Source organism: Strongylocentrotus purpuratus, unplaced genomic scaffold, assembly GCF_000002235.5.
Source record: "Strongylocentrotus purpuratus isolate Spur 01 unplaced genomic scaffold, Spur_5.0 spur5_scaffold_8, whole genome shotgun sequence".
Taxonomy (NCBI): Eukaryota; Metazoa; Echinodermata; class Echinoidea; order Camarodonta; family Strongylocentrotidae; genus Strongylocentrotus; species Strongylocentrotus purpuratus.
Window position 1 is genome coordinate 8,865,103 of NW_022145614.1, and position 20,644 is coordinate 8,885,746.

General features: G+C 37.0%; 1 protein-coding gene across 1 annotated transcript in view; it reads left to right on the top strand.

Moving 5' to 3' along the window:
- Window positions 1–20,644, top strand: part of LOC574964 (A disintegrin and metalloproteinase with thrombospondin motifs 18) — a 92,964-nt gene that overhangs the window by 40,135 nt on the left and 32,185 nt on the right. Inside the window, exons 4-7 of the mRNA XM_011678605.2 lie at window positions 923–1,082; window positions 1,778–1,883; window positions 5,347–5,484; window positions 7,931–8,084. Coding sequence (XP_011676907.2) covers window positions 923–1,082; window positions 1,778–1,883; window positions 5,347–5,484; window positions 7,931–8,084 — 558 coding nt within the window. The remainder of the gene's footprint in view (window positions 1–922; window positions 1,083–1,777; window positions 1,884–5,346; window positions 5,485–7,930; window positions 8,085–20,644) is intronic.

The window sequence follows — 20,644 nt, forward strand, 5'->3', positions numbered from 1 at the left end:
TTTTACAGTAGTCTATAAAAGACACCTGACCCAGTCATGTAGGGTTGCATTTGTTATAAACCATTCCACCCTGCCCATTTGATCTCAGTATTCTTCACAAAAGGCTAAACGATGTTCTAGTAATACAATTATTATGTAAGATCATTGACATCTTCATTCTTGTATTAGGCTTTTAATCGTAGGATGAACCTTTTTTTTTATTTGGTCAGAGCCAGAAGGGAGTTAACTGTAAATATAAAGAGATGGGTTAATGTCTTTCTGGCTCTTAGGCCTTGATGTGCAGCAGTATGCTGGAGAAATGTTTGCGGCAGATTGAAAACACATGCACATCCACAGTGGCTGTCCAGGAAAGAACTTCTAATGTGCTCAAGGTTTCTTGTTGCTAAAACGATAGAAACTTGCAGAGCTTTTTGCTTTCCTATGGAAATCTGATAAAATCTGACTCGGGGAAGAAGCACCTGTTCAATTTGTCTAGGCTTGTTATTATGTTTACTAACATTTATTCAGTAACCTAGAATGGATTTGATATTTTGGGGTACTTTGTATGTTTGCAACTGATATGTTTTCTCTTTGAGTTTTACTTTCCCTTTGATCAAACATGATTATCATGAAATATCGACCTACATATATGAATTCTTAACTGAATGTGTATGTTGAAGAGAAAAGCACATATGTACTTTGGAAATGCAATACAAAAGAAATATGAATAATTGTTGGCTTAGTCTTTACATGCACATTACTTTTTCTTGATAATCATGCTTTTTATTGCCTCTGTGGTTCCCATTTAAAGCAAAGTGAATTGAGAGAAAGACAATTTCAATGATTTACTTTGTGATCTTGAAAAATACTTGTATATGAGTCAGAGATAGAGATTCAAAAATGTCATAACATATATTTCTCTTGTTTTTTTTTTAAATTCCAGCCTGGCTTGACCATCTCCCACCATGCTGACCGGTCATTGAACAGCTTCTGCCAGTGGCAGTCCACCTTGACCACACCCAATGGCACCCATCATGACCACTCAATACTGCTGACCGGAAATGATATATGCTCCTGGAAAAATGAACCCTGTGATACACTAGGTAAAGATCGTGATAGAATGAATAATCATGCAATGCATAGTCATTAATTTAAAAAAAAATTGTCTGACACAAGCACAAAGTGTCAATAAGCAACAAGAAATGAAAGTGATAATGGGCAATTAGTCTCCTGATGTATACATACATGGGGTCACTTGCACTCGTATTTGAGGTGAAATTCCAGTCCTAAAATCAACACAAGTCCAAATACATGATACTGGTTATTTAGAAGTCAAGGTTTGTTTGACTGTCCAAGTGTTTGGAGTATAGCACCCAATGGTCTGTCCTAGTGATCTACTGCTGATGTAGACTTACTCTATACATATATACTACTTCATTACTCTAAGATTTATGAACAGTGTTGCCAAAGACTCAACAAATTGACTTAGTATATACTATGTGGGTGGTTGGTTTTGTTTATACTAGCAAAGTAACTGTATATGTCTCTTGTGTATACACTTAGCCACATTTAACTCTTTGCCCACTGGAAGCCTTTGAAAATGAGAGAATTCAGTAGACAACAAGTTAAAAGAGGTTACCATACCAGTGGTGGATCTTAATTGTGTTGTGTATTCTGGAAATATAAGGACAAACAGAGGGAAGGTTATGTCCCTATGTGCTCTTGCTTTTTCTTTGTTCCATTTTCTTAACATATAATTGAAATTGTTTTTCTTCCTCTTTTTGATATCTCATTTCAGGCTTTGCACCTATTGGTGGAATGTGCAGTAAATACCGGAGCTGTACTATTAATGAAGATACAGGACTGGGATTAGCGTTTACAGTTGCTCATGAATCGGGACATAGGTAAGTCAAAGAATGGCATATTTCTATGAATAATTGGACTGTTAGAAGTCAAATATAATGATGGATGTTATGTTTATTTTCTGTTCATTGATACAGTTATGGTGTCTATCTTTTGCAGACTTAGAAGAAGTAGTCAAAGAACAACACACCATTGAAAGGAACTATATCACAAGTATTGAATTATGATTTATATATATATATATATATGGCTGCAGCAGATTGGACTAAAGAAAGAACCCATCAAATACATTGAGTTTCCAGACTTCAAACTTAGTGTTTGTGGACTGTTTATCATATCCAACATTCTATTCTGCAGACCTTGACTCCTGTGTGCATAAACAACTTTTTATTAGAGTAATTATCAATAGTATGTGAAACTTTAGTGGTGATTAAAGTGATTGGAGAATCCATAGCACGTACATGGCACCATCAGTTTCCTGAATGAAAACAACACCTGATCAACAGCAAAGCAAAAAAGCAGATGGGTTGAAAAGTAGTGTGACAACAACGTATTATGATGACATCAGCATAGGTATCAATCAGTCAGTGAGATATGTTAATGTATTACGGTCAAAACTGTATAGAAAGGTATTAATGGAGAGTAAAAAAAGAGATAAATAATATGCTCGTTGCAATTATATTTTTAGCTCTTGTAATCTGATGACTGTTCATATCATCAGGAATACCAGTTAAAAAGTTATTATTTCATGCATTATCATTCAGGAATTATTTTTAGGATTATGATGCTATTGAGGAGGAGATGAGCTAAGCAGATAGAAATTGATGATGATAATATCCTGTATGGTGGAGTCAAAGAGAAAATAACAATGGGTTGGCCACCTGTTGGGCTGGGCAGTGAACTCCAACATGCCGGTAGTGAAGAAAAAAAAAAGGACAGAAGTTCACTGCTATCAAATCAGGGATGAGCACTCAGATTATGATATAGGAAAGACAAAGAGATCTTTTAAAAGAATGATAACAAAGTTCAATATTTATATATCTGATAAATCTAAAACATCAAGAGGTGTATGTTTGCATTTACTGTATGTCTTACAGTAGCTCCAGACAAAATCATGAAGTCACACAGAATTCTGACATCAGACAAATGTTTGTTATTTATCTTTTTAGCCCAAGGAAACAATTTGATTTTCATTCAACGTATATCTGTGGCCTAGTATCTATTTGGGTACAGATAGCAATAGATGAATATTTGGCTCAACACAAAGTATACAAAGAGAATTCTTACAACTTAATGTGGTCATGACAAATCCCTAAGGTGATTACAAGTTTCACCAGGTACCTGGTTTCCTTTGCTGAATGATATAGAATGAGGCTGAATCTTGGAGTAAATGTGTGACATTTGTTACGTTTAGTCATAAAAAGTTTGTAAGGTGAAAAAGATAAGGTTGCATATGGTTCCTTCTTTCCAGTGCTTAATATCACCAAAAGATATTAAGAATGAGGCTGGATCTGTCAACTACCAACAAACCGAGTAACTGTCAGTTTTCGTGGGAAGTGGGAATTGTAACGTGATTCATGCAACAACATTGCACCTGGTTATTTTGAAATATGAGTTTTCATGTGCATCATGAAAATCATACTGAGATCGAGTTGCATTTTTTTAAACCCTTACAGTGCCATCATTCCCACTCTGAGTGTAATTACTGAACGTAAAGTCCAATTCAGGATAAGAAGTGTTAAGCTTTGGCATCTCAGAGATGTGAGATGTGTGAGAAACAGTTGATGCGTCGTTGAGAGAAGCAAATCGGTTGTATTGATACTGATACGCAAGGTGTTAAAAAGGGGAGGGAATCTCAGATCAGATCGTATCGCTTCAGGTTCATCATCCGTACAAGGATTAGTTGAAGGTTATGAAGTGAAGATACTTTGAGTCACCTAATTACTTCTTGTCTCTACCTCAAATTTTTTGTAAAGGTATAAATCTGTAGAAAATATTTGAAATAAGCTAGTGATTAATAACCTAAGGAATATTGCTAACTTCCTTCCATGTAGTTATGGTTGTCATCATGGAGTTCAAAGAACCTTGGAAATAAAATTCTTTTTAAAAAGTATCCAGTGTAAACCTACTTTTAGGGCAATGATTGTGTCATCTTTGTCTTCTCAATTCTGTACTTATAAGAGAAGTAAGAATTAATTGTGAGCAGAATCAGAAGGTTTCTGCAGTGTTCTTGAAAACATGAATGTTCTTGCCATTTTGTTTACTTTCCCAAGTACTTTTAACCATGAAAAAAAGGTAAAGAACATTTGAAAAACATGACTTTTTGGACAATATTCAAAGTTAACCTGCCACAAATGCAGTGTTTCTCTTGCCCCTGTTCGAAAGATGTCTGCCGAAGCAACGAAGATCGATAAGGCTTCGGGTTTCGATGAACTTAGCAAGGTACAAGGGTCTCCCTGGAGAAGCTAGTCTGTAACCCAAGTCCATTCATAACACTGTACTTGATCCGTAAAATATGGTATTGAAACATGAGTTCTTTCTCGATCATTGAAGTGTGCGTTACAGTTCATTCTGAAATTCAGTAATGTGTGAAAACAACTTGCTCGTACTGAGTGAGTTGGGGTGTCTTCACCAAGTTTGCCATCGATTCGTCAAACTAAAATCAATTTTGTTTCGTTTACATATCTCATACTGTTGTCATGTGCTGTATGTGGGGCACAAATGAAATATATGTTCATTAAATCTTTATTTAACTGTAATTTGATCTCATTCTATTGTTAAATATTAAGACAAAAAATGAAGATGGCCTGGTGTTGAACAATGTTTGCTAACAACATTTCAGAGTATTTTTCAATAAATTCTACCACTTTTATTTTAACTGTTTTTTTTCTTCTAAATTGCTTTTCCAACCAAAGGCTGATGGGAATGAAATGTTGATTAGTACTCTTGCATTCAACATTTATACCCCTATTTTGATTGTTAGTGTGATCACCTTTTTAACCTTCACTTTCCCAATTTTTCCACATTCCCAACTTTTCCACTCTCTGTATACTTGAACCATACTTGAACTAACTAAATGAACTTTTGATGGCATGCCAGAATAAGTGGTTTGACAGTTCGTCCTGGTTTATGTCCAAATTCCAAATTTGTTGTATTTTCTTGTCAGTTATTAAAGTATTTAAAATGATTTTTATGTATTTTCTGCATCTCCTGATGACTCTTTCCTCTCCCTCCTCTCTCTCTCTCTCTCTCTCTCTCTCTCTCTCTCTCTCTTTCCGCTCCCTCCTCTCTCTTCTCTCCTCTCTCTTCTCTCCTCTCTCTCTTTCCGCTCCCATCTCTCTCTCTCTCTCTCTTCCCTTACTTTCCTTATATTTCAGTGGTCGTCCTCATATCTCTTTCTCATTACCTACACCAACTCTGCCTTTCCTTGATATAACAATATCTCAATAAGCACTGACAATTATTAAACCTCCATCTCTCTCTCTCTCTCTCTCTTCCTCTCAGTTTTGGGATGGTGCACGACGGTGACGGCAATGCCTGCAGGAAGTCTGGAGGAGACATCATGTCCCCCACCCTCTCCGGTCACAGCGGCAGGTTCACATGGTCAGCCTGCAGCAGGAAGAGCCTCGATGACTTTCTAAGGTATACCAAACAATAGACAACTTGGGCACGGTCAGGGGTTGCCCGCCCGGTGTAGGAACTGACCTCTTGGTCGATGAATCATGAGTATTTTTTATAGGAATAGATGGAAATTGCAACTTGGACTCATCACTGATGGGGTGAGGACGGTGTGATAGGAAATTATCTGTAGATCTTGTTTTATGAAGAGTCTCAATGACTTTCTAAGCTACCAAACAATAAACAATTTTGGCAAGGTCAGGGGTTGCCCGGTGTTTAGGACTGACCTCTTAGTGGATGAATCATGAGTATTTTTTTTAAAGCTTGATGAAATGTGATAAGAAAAGATGGAAATTGCAACTTGGACTCACCATCGATGGGGTGAGGATGGTGTGAAAGGAATTAAGGAAGAGCCTAGATGACTTTCTAAGGTATACCAAACAATAGACAACTTGGGCACGGTCAGGGGTTGCCTGGCGTAGGACTGACCTCTCGGTGGATGAATCACGCATATTTTAAAGCCCCACTGTCCTACTTGTAGCAACTTGCACCCTCTATATAGGACACATCTTAAATCGGTGACCATTGGTCTCCCATGATCCTCTTTTTCTTATGTTAATTGAGAGCTGAGTTGATGAGATAGCCACCTGTCAGTGACCTCGCTGTGTGGTCTAATCCCTTCTGGCCTAGTAGTATTGACGGTCTTTAAAGGCCGTCTGTACTAGTTTGACTAGGAGGGATTAGACCACCCAAGAAGGTCACTGACAGGTGGCTCTCTCATCAACTCAGCTCTCAATTAACATAAGAAAAAAAGGATCATGGGGAACCAATGGTCACCGATTAGGCATTGTTTTCTACATGGAGGGAGCAAGTAGCTACAAGTAGGACAGTGGGCCTTTAAAGCTTGAAATGTGATAGGAATAGATGGAAATTGCAATTTGGACTCATCACTGATGGAGTGAGGATGGTGTGAAAGGAAATTAGCTGTACTTCTTGTTTTATGATCTAGATTTGACATCATTGTAGAGGCATAGCTAAAACCTGTAGGAGACTTTGGGTTTTAAACCCTTAAATCCCTTTGTGGAACCCTGTGATTTGTTTGTGGCGCTATGTTTAATTGATAGATTTGGCATAAGATATATTTTATAGGTGTAAACTTCATGATGAAGGAATGTCATATTGTTATAGGATTGAATAAACTCTGGCCTTTCTTTATAGATCAAATACATTGTCTAACACTTCAATTCATCAGTGAGATTTGCTTCTACTGGTACAAAAAGGGTTCAATTTTTATCATCATTATTTCTTTCTCTCTCGCTATCTGTCTGTCTGTCTGTATCTCTCTCTGTCTCTGTCTCTCTCTCTCTGTATCTTTCTCTCTCACTCTCTTTCATCTCTTCCTTTCTATTTCCAGCTTTTTGTCTCAATTCACTTTTTGTTGTTCACAATCATCAATCACATATATCAATACACCCTGTTTATCTTATCTTTTTGCAAAATTATGATTACCGAAACTCTCTGATCAATTCAATATGATCTGAACATATTATTGTGGGTCTGGTTGCACCCTGACTCAGCTGTTGTCTATTTACCAAGTTCAAATAAGGTAGATCTTTGGCATGAGTTGCATGAATATAATCTGTGGAGGAGATGAAGCGGGAAGAGAGATCGCCAGACTTTGCCCCCAGCTCATCCTGTGATGGTCACAGCGTGGCAATGGGGAGAAAGAATCACATTTTAATAGAGCTTGGCTCAAATGTAGGTCATAGTAAACATTCTCTTATTTCTCTTTCTCCCTTTCTCACTAATACTCTCATGTTCTGTCTCTCCCCCATTTTTTTGTTGTTTTCTCCCAGTTTCTTTAACACTCTGTTGCAAAATATTGTATGTATATTACATAGATATATATAGGTCATGCAGTGAAACCTTTCATTTCTTCATTCTACCTCCTGTTCATTGAAATAGTTAAGCATAACCAATGCACCCCTACAAATTGATCTCCCCCCCCCCCCCCTCTTTCTCTCTCTCTCTCTCTCTCTCACTATCTCTCATTTATACATCTTTTCTCCCACACATATCTATCTTTTCATTCTGTTTTATTTATTTTTGTCCACATATTTTACATTTATATAAACTATCTTCCTATCTTGCTGTCTTTCTCTTTCTCTTTATTGAACCTTTATATATTTTGTTTTTGCAGTGAATCTCTTGATCTCCTCTTTCTTATGTGGTCTCTTTTTACTCTCCTATTTTTCATTTGGAAGCTAATGAATGATATTACACATCTTTTTTTCCTTTAACTCTAGTGATACATCTCAACAGAGCCAAACATGAAAACAATCAAGAATTAGAATTACAACATGAATCATAGCATGCGCTCCACAGGGAATGGAGGAACGTGTCACATCTTGTTTTATCAAAATATCATTGTTTTTTTATCAATATATCATTGTTTTGATCTGATTGACAGGACGGATCGAGCAGCATGCACATGGGATGAGCCGATAGGGATAGCGGAGTACCAGTTCCCTCCGAGTCTACCTGGAGAGCTGTACAGCGCTGATCAGCAGTGTCAGTGGCAGTTTGGACCTAAAGCTAGACTCTGCTCCTTCAATCTTGGAAAGGTTTGTTTGCGTTCTCTTTCCTATGGGTGATGCAGTACTAGGGGCATGTCAGTTACTAGTTCTTTCCTTTCTCGTAACTTTGTAACTGAATATTTAAAAATATATATGTCTGTTCATTCTTCTTTGGGATGGGGGTTATAGTGGGGATATTACGGTACCTAATTGTCTTAAAAGGTATGTATTCTGCCGTCGTTGCATATGGTGATAATAGTGGTGATCATGATGTTGGTGATCATGATGAGGATGATGGTGAATGTTAAGTGAAAAAGGAAGAAAGGATTATTGAATAATTAAGAACTTATAAAACATGACTGATTCTATCTGTGTCACATCCTTGTTGAAAGAAATACTTGTTGAAAGAACTCACTCATTGCCATTATGTAATAGTGCAGCAATCGGATATAACTCATTTACCCTCTTCATCTTGGAGGACACAATCACTTATATTTAGCAGTAATTTATCAAGGAGACATTCAAATTCATGCAGCAATCAGTAATCCCCCATTGTTGTACCCTTGTTTCCTCATTACCTGTAATTGTTCTTGTTAAGTCACAATTATCTTATTTAACCAATCAATCTCTTAAAGGTACTATGTCCCTTTTGCAGCCAACCTCAAATTCTGTAGAACTTTGCAGGAATTATGAATATGTCATGTATGTCCTATCTGTGAAATTTAAACGTTAGCAGTGTCCTCATATTCAAATTATGCAAGGAAACCCGTTTACTTGCTAGACTTCACTGTCAGACACTATTGAGTGACTGACTGGCTTTTTTCTTCTTTGGTAATAACATACATGAAAAGAGTTGTAAAGGGTACATGAGCATTTGTCTACATCAATAACCCACTTCTTGTGATGGCCAAGATTAAACCGATTGAATCTTTGCGCAGCATAAAACGTATGACCATTCGGTACAATTGTCTGAAAATCAAGACTATTACTTTTGGGCTCTATAGCCCTAAAGTCGATTTGACAACTAATAGTCGTTATTTTCCCACTTGAAGACATTTTCAAGCCCCACCTTTTTTAGGGAAGTTCTAAATTAGTATTATCTTACAAATGCAGTTGGAATTTAACTTTTTCATTTTTTGGGCCTGCAAATGGGACATAGTACCTTTAAGGGCTCTTGAATAGGGCTTTTAAGTGGTGAAGGCATTTGCCTATTTAGGAGAGACACTTGTCTGTTCCTTGACAGAATCAGGTCCCTGTTTCTTAAAACTTATTATCAATAACAAATGCTAAATTTCTATGACAAATCTGCTCTCAGCCAATCAAATGCCACTATTTCAGTAGCTTATAACCGTTATTGTGACTTGTTAATAATGGTAACATATTTTGTGAAACTGGGCCCTGGTGTATTCAAGACCTGGTAAGCTTAAGTTATTGAGGTCAAAATTTAGGCAGAACTACAAATAGACGTATTTCCTGGAAATTTGTTAGTATATATATATATATATATATATATATATATATATATGAAGACTTTTTCCAAGGTTAGTAATCCTTATAGATGTAGATCTACAAGTCTCCCAATCTATCTTAATTGGACACTGGATATAGTTCATTATGCCAAGAGTTTTGTGTGAACTAGCATGTATAAACCATGAGAAAACAATTTGGAAAACTGAAAACGTACATCATCACATGCCATGCCTCCAAATCTTCAAATAATGACTATGGCCTACATACTTGTAAACCAGAGAAAAACAATGCAATGGCTCCCCCAATCAAACTTGAGTCACCTAAATTGGCTGTAGCAGACCGACGATATAAGCTTTCAAACGCGGTGGCTGTAGCAGACTGTAATTTGTCAGGTTTGATTTGGGGACTGATGGAGGGGATACCCTGGACTGGTGTAGGACCGGTCTAATGATTCGTCATTCTCTAGTCAATAATTTCATTTCCATTAAGAACAAGTTATGATTACTAGGTATGTACTTAGGTGTGGTAATGATCGAGGGGCGTGTAGACATTGAGGTTTTTGAATGGGAAACAGATGGACTTCAAAGTTGTTGTTCAGTCCTAATTCATGTTTGTCTGGCCTTACATGATTGAAGTTGACTCCTGTCATTTTTATTGCATTGCCCCTCTCTTCCCCTCTCAAACTCTCACTCTATCCACCCAAATTGAACTCTTTTCCTATCATCTCCCTCTCTATGTTACCTCTTTTCCCTCTGAAAAGTCTTGTTCTTGTCATGGGAAAATCAATTTTTATCTCTTTTGAATCATTAAAGTATGCATTTTTACTCAAATGCCAAGCACATTTGTATATCTCTCTAATACAAAGCTGACAGAATCTAATATAAGGAATGGGTAAAATATTAGTACCAACATTCCACTATTACAAATATATTTATTATGGCTACTTTCGACAGTTTCAAATTATATTAATGGTCAAGGAAACTCTTTGAGCCTTAATAAGATTTCAGCAGATTTCATATAGAATCATTAATGTAGTTATTTCATTGAAACAGCATATATTAGAGAAAACCTCTTTAGCCAGAGAGCTTTCACGTCCATACTCCAACACATACAGAACAGTTTGTGGTTGGTATGGATGTGCCAGACAAAAGTCTCATTTGTCAAATTAGATTTGGCAAGTGATCAAGGGGATGCCCCGTACCTCTGCACCGATTTGTCATCCCCTGCCCACTGATTGCCTATCCAATTGAATCAGTAGCCAGTAGGAATGAGAGGTTAGAGAGCTGCTAAACGCATCATCATCGTCCTCGGAAGATTCATCCCTGGATGCGCGAGCCACCAAAGTCAAGGTGTGATGAGCTGGCTTGGCTGGCTTGGCTTGGCTGGTTGATGTGGTGGAGTAGCCGCACTGAGGTAGCATTGTCCTGCAAGCTAGAAAACTTGGCATTCAAAACCAGCCCCACTTTTGCACATTATGATGTCATCCAGATTGAAATCATGCAATGTGATGTTTGCAATGTAGGAAGACATTGTGATCTTTCATTTTAAATCAAGATTCTTTGAGACTGTTTGAAAGTGAAAGGAGTCTCCAGATTTGGCTCATTTTATTGTAAAAACCAATCTCCCTATAATGCGATCCCCCTACCCGCTCGTAGCCAAAGATGAGCCCAACTTTGTACACCCGTTGTTCAAATATAATCGGTCAGATTCTGGACTTAATTCTTGACTTAGTGTGAAGTTGTGACAGCAAGATATCACCCACTTATTTTGGTCAGAAAGAACCAAGCTTATAAAGTCATTTGGCCGACCATTATACTAGGGTAATCCAATGCAGACTCTCCACCAACTTTGGTTTTATCTCTGATTAGGCGGAGGGCAACGTCCTACAATTACAATGTGCAATCCCTTTGAATATTGTTGTGACATCAATCAGGAAGATTGGTCGTTTGGATGCTGTCACAACTGACCTCAATTACCATTTCACTCCAAATCTAGTAATAATCTGGTGATAGTATGTTGTTCAAAGGATTATAGCCGTCAAGTCACATGGTGTTGGGCTCCTAATCAAAATTGACAATTCAATTTCTTAAATTTTCTTAGCAGAACTTTTAGTATTGCATTAACAATTTCAGCAGAGTTGTGACTCAGAATGGCTAATGAGAGTTGACAGAACCTAAATCTCTTGACCACTCGGTCAATATGTCTTTGAGGACGAATCAAGTTCACAATTAGGCCATGTCCTTGTCTGGAACTTTGTTTTTGAGCCTTGTCTTGTAAATGAGTTACCAAAGATGTTATGTTTGTAAGATATCTCTTCATAGTTCATTCCCTAGTTATCCATCCAAGTCGTGGATTAGCTTTTGTCCTTGTCCAGGATTTGTTTTGTGCCTTGTCACCTACAGGAGGTGCCAGAAGCATCACGTTCCTAAGTTCCTTTTCTTCCCCATGCCCAGTTGTGCAGGATTAAGCTGTGTCTCTGATCCCTCAGTTTTGTGCATTGTCCTGTCTAGGTATAGGAGGTGCCAAAGATTCTCGTCTACTGTCTTTCTGGCCATCCGATGGTACGACACATGTTCCTGTAACAAGTGCTCTGCGGTCATTTCCCTTCCCAACAGAATTCCTAACTTCAACTGCAACCATACACCTAGATATAGTTTTGACATATTAAAGCCCGGGCAATTGTTGCCGGAGAGAATGTACATTGTAGGATCACCAGCCATCCATTTATACTGGTATGAACCAACTTCATTATTAGAATTGTCCTCTGTAACACAGACTTGTTTTTTATGCTGCCTGAGGTGTCTGTTTTTCCTTCATTCACCTTGCTGGTGATCCACTCTCTATGCTCCAATGATCTACTTTTATTCAAGAGAGAAAGATAATAATCCATTGAAGATTTTAGTCATAAATCTTTGTTTCCCGGCCAGGAATGCTGGAAAGTGATTATTTGGACAAGATTCACTTCAAATTTGTAGCGTTTGTACCTTGGTGTGTCATTGTGGAAATGGGAAGGATGTTTTGAAGCCGCATGAAATTGACACCACGTTCCTATCGCAAACCTCTTCACACTTCTAATACCCTGTGTCCAGACAGGGTTCAAGAAGTGTAGCTTGGAGATAGAAAAGTGAGTCACGTAATTTCATCAAGCGGGTCCATGTCCCCAAAACTCAATTACACCTAAGGACAAACCGATGTGCTGAATCTATTTGTCACAATTGATAAAGAACCCTTCAGGGAGTTAGGTGGAAAACAACTTTGCAGTGTCATCCTGTTATTCAAGTATTAGAAGCCAATTTGTTGTGTTAATATTTTGTCTATGTTCCTGTCAATACTTCGTCTTTGTTTGGCCGCCGTGGAAGTGTGATTGCGAGCAGATGTGGCATTCAACTCGTTGATTACTGAATACATAATTTCACAAGTTCAAACTCATTTACAAACTAGAAATTTAATTCGTCACGAAGACGAATAAGGTGGTCTGTCTTCAAGTCTTATGATAGATTAAAATAGTTACTGTATTGAGAAAGGGAGAAGTTATAAAGACATGTAAACAATGATCATGATGATGATGATGATCTTGATAGTAATGGTGATGACGATAATGATGATGATGATGATCATGATGATGTTGATGATTATCATCAACAGACCATGATGACATCAGACTGAACAAAATGAGAGAACATTTAGATAGTATAAAGTCTCAGCTACAACACACTCAAAAATCAACAAAAATCAAGCTGAAATAACGGCGATATTGCTCGCAAAAGACAAGAATGTAGAATCCAGATTTGAGAAAAAGTCATCTCCCATAAGGATTACACGCAAAAAGTAATGGATCAAGTGATAATAGGGTAATAATAAAGTAAATATGGTTGTTTATTACATTATTTGCGATTGTACGTGTTTTAATATTCAAAGGAGATGGTACAGTGAAAGGTCAAAAAGAAAAAAAAGTTAAAAAAAAAAATTGTTGGAGACGCCCGGACTCGAACCAGGGACCTCGAGGTCGGAAGTCAAGTGCGTTACCGATATACCAAAACATTTCCCATAGAGATTACACGTAAACGGAAAATGGAATTATCAAATCCCACTTTGTAAGTGAAATATGAGCATGATCCCGGCATCTGATCGAAAAATAAAGGGCACACTTGTGATAGCTTATTGTCTCAGCTACAACATACTCAAAGCTCAGCGTAAACAAAGATAAAACAACGGAGATATGGCTCGCGAAAGACCAGAATGTAGAATCCAGTTTTGAGAAAAAGTCATGTCCCATAGAGAATACACGCAAAATGTGAAAAATTGACATGCCTCCTTTAATCGCATAAATACACCATGATACCATTGTCAAAATGAAATAGCGTGTTGACTGCATTTGTAGAAAATATTCTCAGGTAGAACATATCCAAATTTGAAAGAAAATTGATCAATATTTACAGAGATACAATCAATTTTCCAAAAATCTGCTGACGTCATAATATGCAAATTGAAATTTTGAGTTTGGAGGCCATTATGATGACGTCATGAGTTAATTGAGGGTCAAATGACACATGAAATCATATCTCCAACTCATGCTTCTTCCAACCATGATATAAAAAATGGAAACAATTGATTATCTGAAGAGCTATTTTGATTTTTAAAATGTCATGTTTTTGATCAAATTTGCATTATATTGCCCATAGCAGCACGCGCGGATTTTGAACTTTGACGCGCGATCACGGCCTTTTGAAAGGTCAAGGGTGACTGAAATTAATGTAAATTGTCATTTACGGTAAGAGGAATCTAAATCATGTAAACAATTTGAATTTGACCTTTTCCGCGCGTTGTGAGCGCGCGCAACGCGCGCGGTGACACTTACGGACGGAAAATTTTGAAATGCTTAAAATGACCTGATTCGTACTCCCCTTTAATAGTTAAGTGATTTTGAGCATTTTAAAATTTTGACGCGCACGTACGCGCGCGTCATGACCTTTATGTGACCTTTGATGACATGACCTTTTGACCCTTGACCTGAAATATATGTGATATGAATATGAATGACCTTTGCTTATGCATCATGAAGATATGATGGATAACGTGATTTCACAAAATGGCGCCTGGATGACGTCACGATGACGTGATGACCTTGAAAAGGTTCCTGTCACGTCTCATGACAATGACCTATGACTGTGCCAAAATTGAATGAAATTGACGAAACCGAACTTGAGTTATCCTAGGCACAAAAAAGTGTAGGAAATAAATAAAAATAAAGAATAATAATAATAATAAAGAAAATTCTGACGAAAACAATAGGTGATCTGTTTTCAACAGACCACCTAATGATTGATATATGATAGTAAAAGCATCCCCGGTGAGTTGCATATGACATAGCTTAACTGCTGTGAAGATGCAGTAGCTCTTTGGTTTACTTCACAAATTAATTAATGAAAACAGCATCTGATGAGGGCAAAATGAAATTAGAAGCAGATGTATAACTCTTATCACTTCATAAATTTGGTCCCCTGTTTCACTATTAATAGGATACGCCTTAAATATAAAAGTTATGGATTCATTATCCCTACAAAGAGGGGAATAGAATCCTTTGAAGAGGGAGATAAATTCCTTCAAGTAAGGAGTCGCACTTGAGTATCAGCAACCAGTTCACCAAATCATACACGACAGTCTTAAATCTGTTGGTCATACTGGTATCCTCAAGGGTTCATCGATAGAGGATTAACAGAGCAAACCCCCTCTGTCCCTTGTTGCACCCAAAGATGCGCAAATCAAAGAGACGAGATGAAGAAATGAGAAGCCTGTAAAGTCATATAAGGTTCATCCTAGATTGTATTTAATGTATATTGAAAGTGCTAAGGAAACATGTGTACACCATAGCCATATTTCCTTTGGATAAGAGGTGGTTGAACTCAGAGTTCATTTACCATTAGATTAAATATAGAAGCTTAGTATTAATAATTTGATGGTGGATTTAAATAGCAAATCATATTTAAACCGATCTTTCTTTCATTTCAAAAAATTGATCATATCAGACATTCATTCTTTGTTTTAACAATTTGATCAGTTTGAAAGGAGAGCTTTTCAAAATACACTGAAGTAAATATTTTACTGTATATGGCAAACCATCCATAGATTCACCTCATGCAATGCCAGTCAGGTGAAACTGAATTACTAATTTCAAATTAAAACTTTTTCCATCTGGTATTTCTCAATTTTTTTGATCATCGTTTATAATTAGGTGGTCTGTTGAAAACAGATCACCTATTGTTTTCGTCAGAATTTTCTTTATTATTATTATTATTCTTTATTTTTATTTATTTCCTACACTTTTTTGTGCCTAGGATAACTCAAGTTCGGTTTCGTCAATTTCATTCAATTTTGGCACAGTCATAGGTCATTGTCATGAGACGTGACAGGAACATTTTCAAGGTCATCAAGTCATCGTGACGTCATCCAGGCGCCATTTTGTGAAATCCCATTATCCATCATATCTTCATGATGCATAGGCAAAGGTCATTCATATCCATATCACATATATTTCAGGTCAAGGGTCTAAAGGTCATGTCATCAAAGGTCACATAAAGGTCACGACGCGCGCGTACGTGCGCGTCAAAATTTAAAAATGCTCAAAATCACTTAACTATCAAAGTAGAGTACGAATCAGGTCATTTTAAGCATTTCAAAATTTTCCGTCCGTAAGTGTCCACGCGCGCGTTGCGCGCGCTCACAACGCGCGGAAAAGGTCAAATTCCTTTTTTTTTACATGATTTAGATTCCTCTTACCGTAAATGACAACTTACATTAATTTCAGTCACTCTTGACCTTTCATAAGGCCGTGAGCGCGCGTCAAAGTTCAAAATCCGCGCGTACTGCTATGGGCAATATAATGCAAATTTGATCAAAAACATTCCATTTTAAAAATCAAAATAGCTCTTCAGATAGTCAATTGACCCCAACTTTTATATCATGGTTGGAAAAAGCATGAGTTGGAGATATGATTTCATGTCTCATTTGACCCTCAATTAACTCATGACGTCATCATAATGGCCTCCAAACTCATAATTTCAATTTGCATATTATGACGTCAGCAGATTTTTGGAAAATTGATTGTATCTCTGTAAATATTGATCAATTTTCTTTCGAATTTTGATATGTTCTACCTGAGAATATTCTCTACAAATGTAGTCATCACGATATTTCATTTTGACAAAGGCATCATGGCGTAATTTTGCGATTAAAGGAGGCATGTCAATTTTTCACATTTTGCGTGTATTCTCTATAGGACATGACTTTTTCTCAAAACTGGATTCTACATTCTCGTCTTTCGCGAGCAATATCTCCGTCGTTTTATCTTTGTTTATGCTGAGCTTTGAGTATGTTGTAGCTGAGACAATAAGCTTTCACAAAATGCCCTTTATTTTTCGATCAGATGCCGGGATCATGCTCATATTTCACTTGCAAAGTGGGATTTGAGAATTCCATTTTCCGTTTACGTGTAATCGCTAATAAGGGAAATGTTTTGGTATATCGGTAACGCACTCAATTGTTCATTTTTATTTTTCCACCACTTTCTTGTGAGCGTGATTGCTCAAATTTGGGTTGATCAATTTTCATCAATTTGTTGTCAGTCATCAGGCTTATCAAGGTCAAGTGCAGGCATTTTTTTTTAAGGTCATCAGGTCATCGTTACGTCATCCAGGCGCCATTTTGTGAAATCACATTATCAATCATATCTTCATGATGCGTCATCAAAGGTCATTCATATTCATATCACATATACTTCAGGTCAAGGGTCAATAGGTCATGCCATCAAAGGTCGTATAAAGGTCATGACGCGCGCGTACGCGCTCATCAAAATTTCAAAATGCTCAATATCACTTAAATATTAAAGTACGAATACGAATCAGGTCATTTTAAGCATTTCAAAAATGTCCGTCCGTGCGCGCGGCGCGTTCAAAGCGTAAAAACGCCGTTTTTTCGCATGGTTTGTATTCCTGACACTATTTTTGACAATTTTCAACTATTTTCAGTCATTCTCGACCTTCCATAATGCCACACGCGTGCGTCACTTTAAAATTTGTGCGCTTGTCAAAGGGTAATATAATGTTAAAAGTGGTAAAAACATGTCTATACAAAATCAATTGTATATCTCTTTAGGATGCAAGGTGACCCCAATTTTTTCTCATTTTTTGATAGAGTATGAATCGAGATATGATTTCATGTCTCATTTGGCCATTACAAATGTTTTGAGGTCATCATGCCCTTGGAACCTAAAATACGAATTTGCATATTTCGACGTCAGCATATTTCTGGAAAATTAATTGTATCTCTGTAAATATTGATCAATTTTCATCCAAATTTGTAGCTTAGATGATTGTCTACAATTTTCATTTTGATGAAGTCATCATAGTGAAAATTTCGATTAATGGCGACATGTCAGAATTTTTTTAATTTGCGTGTTATGCCTTGTACGGAAGGTGAATTTCGTTCACGTCATGCATCTACATGTCATTGTTTTTTTTTAGCAGTATCTCGCTTATTTTTGCTCTATTTCCCCCCAAATTGAAGTATGTTATAGCTGATACTATGAGCTATAGTGTGCCCTCCGTTTTTTGATCAGATGTTGAAATCATGTCGAAATTTTCAATTGAAAGTTGAAATAGCGACTATGCCTAGGCCGTTTGTCAGCTTTGCATGTATTGTCTATGGGACATATTTTGGTATATTGGTTAAAGAACAAGCTTCCATTCCGGTGAGCCAGGTTCGATTTCTGGTGGGTCAATTTTTTAAAAATTTGCTTTCGTTTATTTGATTTTATCATTTTCTTCGACTACTACCTCTCTCTCTCTCTCTCTCTCCACTATTTCTATTTCCACTATTGGTTAAAGAACAAGCTTCCATTCCGGTGAGCCAGGTTCGATTCCTGGTGGGTCAATTTTTTTTAAATTTGCTTTCGTTTCTTATTTGATTTTATCATCTTCTTCGACTACTATACCTCTCTCTCTCTCTCTCCACTATTTCACCCTCTCCCTCTCTTGCTCTGCCTCCCTCTTCTTTCTGCTCTGCATGTCTCCCTCTGTCTCAGTGCCTCTCTCTTTCTCTACTCTCTCACTCTCTACTTTTCCCGCCTTTGGCTCCAGTCCCTCTTTTATGTCTTATAGGATGTTCCTTAATTTCCTCTAGCTCTTTCTTTTTCCCTTTGTATTCTTATTTCACCCCTACCATGTTTCGTTATACTATCCTCTCTCCTTCCAACGGTATGCATTCTTATTTCTCTTTCATCCCTCGTATAACCGTCTTCCTCTCGATCTCCTTCTCTATATTTCTATCTCAACATTTTCATTTTGATGACGTCATCGTAGTGAAAATTTCGATTAAATGCGACATGTCAGAATTTTCGTAATTTGCGTGTCATATGCCTATGGGAGGTGACTTTTTCTGAAATCTGCATTGTACATTCCAGTCTTGTTTGAGCAATATCTGGATTATTTTTTTCTCGATTTTCTGCCAGCTTCGAATATTTTGTCGCTGAAAATTCTCTACACTTAAGGTCACAATTTTTTTTTAAAAATCAGATGTTGGGATCATGTCGATATTCTGACTACAAGATGTGATTTGAGAATCCTATTTTTCGTTAAAGTGTAATGTCTATGTATTTTGGAATTCTAAACAACCCGACTCAAAGCCCGTGGACAACTCGACCAGACCAGGTCGACTTGTCTAGGGTGGGATGCTTCGGGGGACAGCTCGACCAACTTTTTTTCTCCTCATGATTTCATGATCTAATATCTCTCATCTCAGATAAAATTGTCATTTGATGTATTAATTATGCTTTTATAAACACCCAACCCTAACCTAACCATAACTCTAACCCGGCGATTGTACGCCTTCGGCTCGTCAAAAATATATTCTCGTTGCAAAGAATATCAGCTTTATTCTTTAGAACAGCTCTCAAAATACTCACAATTTCCATGTTCCCTGTCATGACTGTGCTAATTATAAAAGCATTAATACATAAAATGACAATTTTATCTACGATGAGTTATTTTCAGTTATTCAGCCCACGTATACGCAATGTTTACGTCTCTAGCTCCCTAGGACAAAGAATTGTTTACATGTCAATAAATTTCTCTTTCTATATATCTATCTACTCACATCTCGCTTTTTTTCTCCCCACTCTTTCAGCCTCTCCCTCTCTTGCTCTGCCTCCCTCTTTTTCTCTTGCTCTGTCTCCCGATCCTTTTCTCTACTCTTTTACCCTCCCCCTTTCCAGCCTTCTTCTTAATATTTAAAGTCATCATCTTATTGAAAGTCATCATGAAAACTTTTACCATAAACACAAATATTCTTTTCAAAAATAATTCCTAGGTACTGAGCTTCCTTCTCACATTCCTAGATATATACTTATAAAACAGTACAACATACACAAATCAATACAATTACTACATATCTCATGAAAATGTTTGGAACAAACTGTTTCAATTTTTACTGCACATAAATTATCAGTTAAGCTTTATCAAGGTAAAACTTTAAAGTCAAACATAATATTCTTCATCTTATCAACCATTACATGATATCAGGAGATCATGACACTACATAGCTCATATCACTAAATACCAATCCTAGTCAATATAATAATAATAATAATAGTGGGTTCTTGTATAGCGCTCATGTCAGTCAGATTTGACCCTCCTGGCGCTCCCGATTATTACCCTGGGTTTAGCACGGCTGCCATACGGCGCTCTAGCATTTCAAAGAATAAATTCCTACCAGGTACCCATTTACTTCACCTGGGTGTAGTGTGGCAAATGTAGATCAATGTCTTGCCAAAGTTGTATATCCAGAAATCTCAGTTCTCAACCTATGGTTTAATCAACCAAGTTTTATAATGTACAATAAATAATATGACATTCTTACTTTTATCAAGTCATAAGGCTTAGATACATTAAATTTCCCTTGTATTTGAGTTGAAAATTTGCACATGCAATTACTAAAACGTGTTTCCAATAATCGGATTTTTCTTTTTTTAAATGATATTATATAGCACCCGTACCTCAGAACGTTAATATCATGGAAAAGGTTAAGCATGGTTATAAGTCTACAAACACCTTTGAATAAAACCTTTGCTAAAAACAATGCCAACA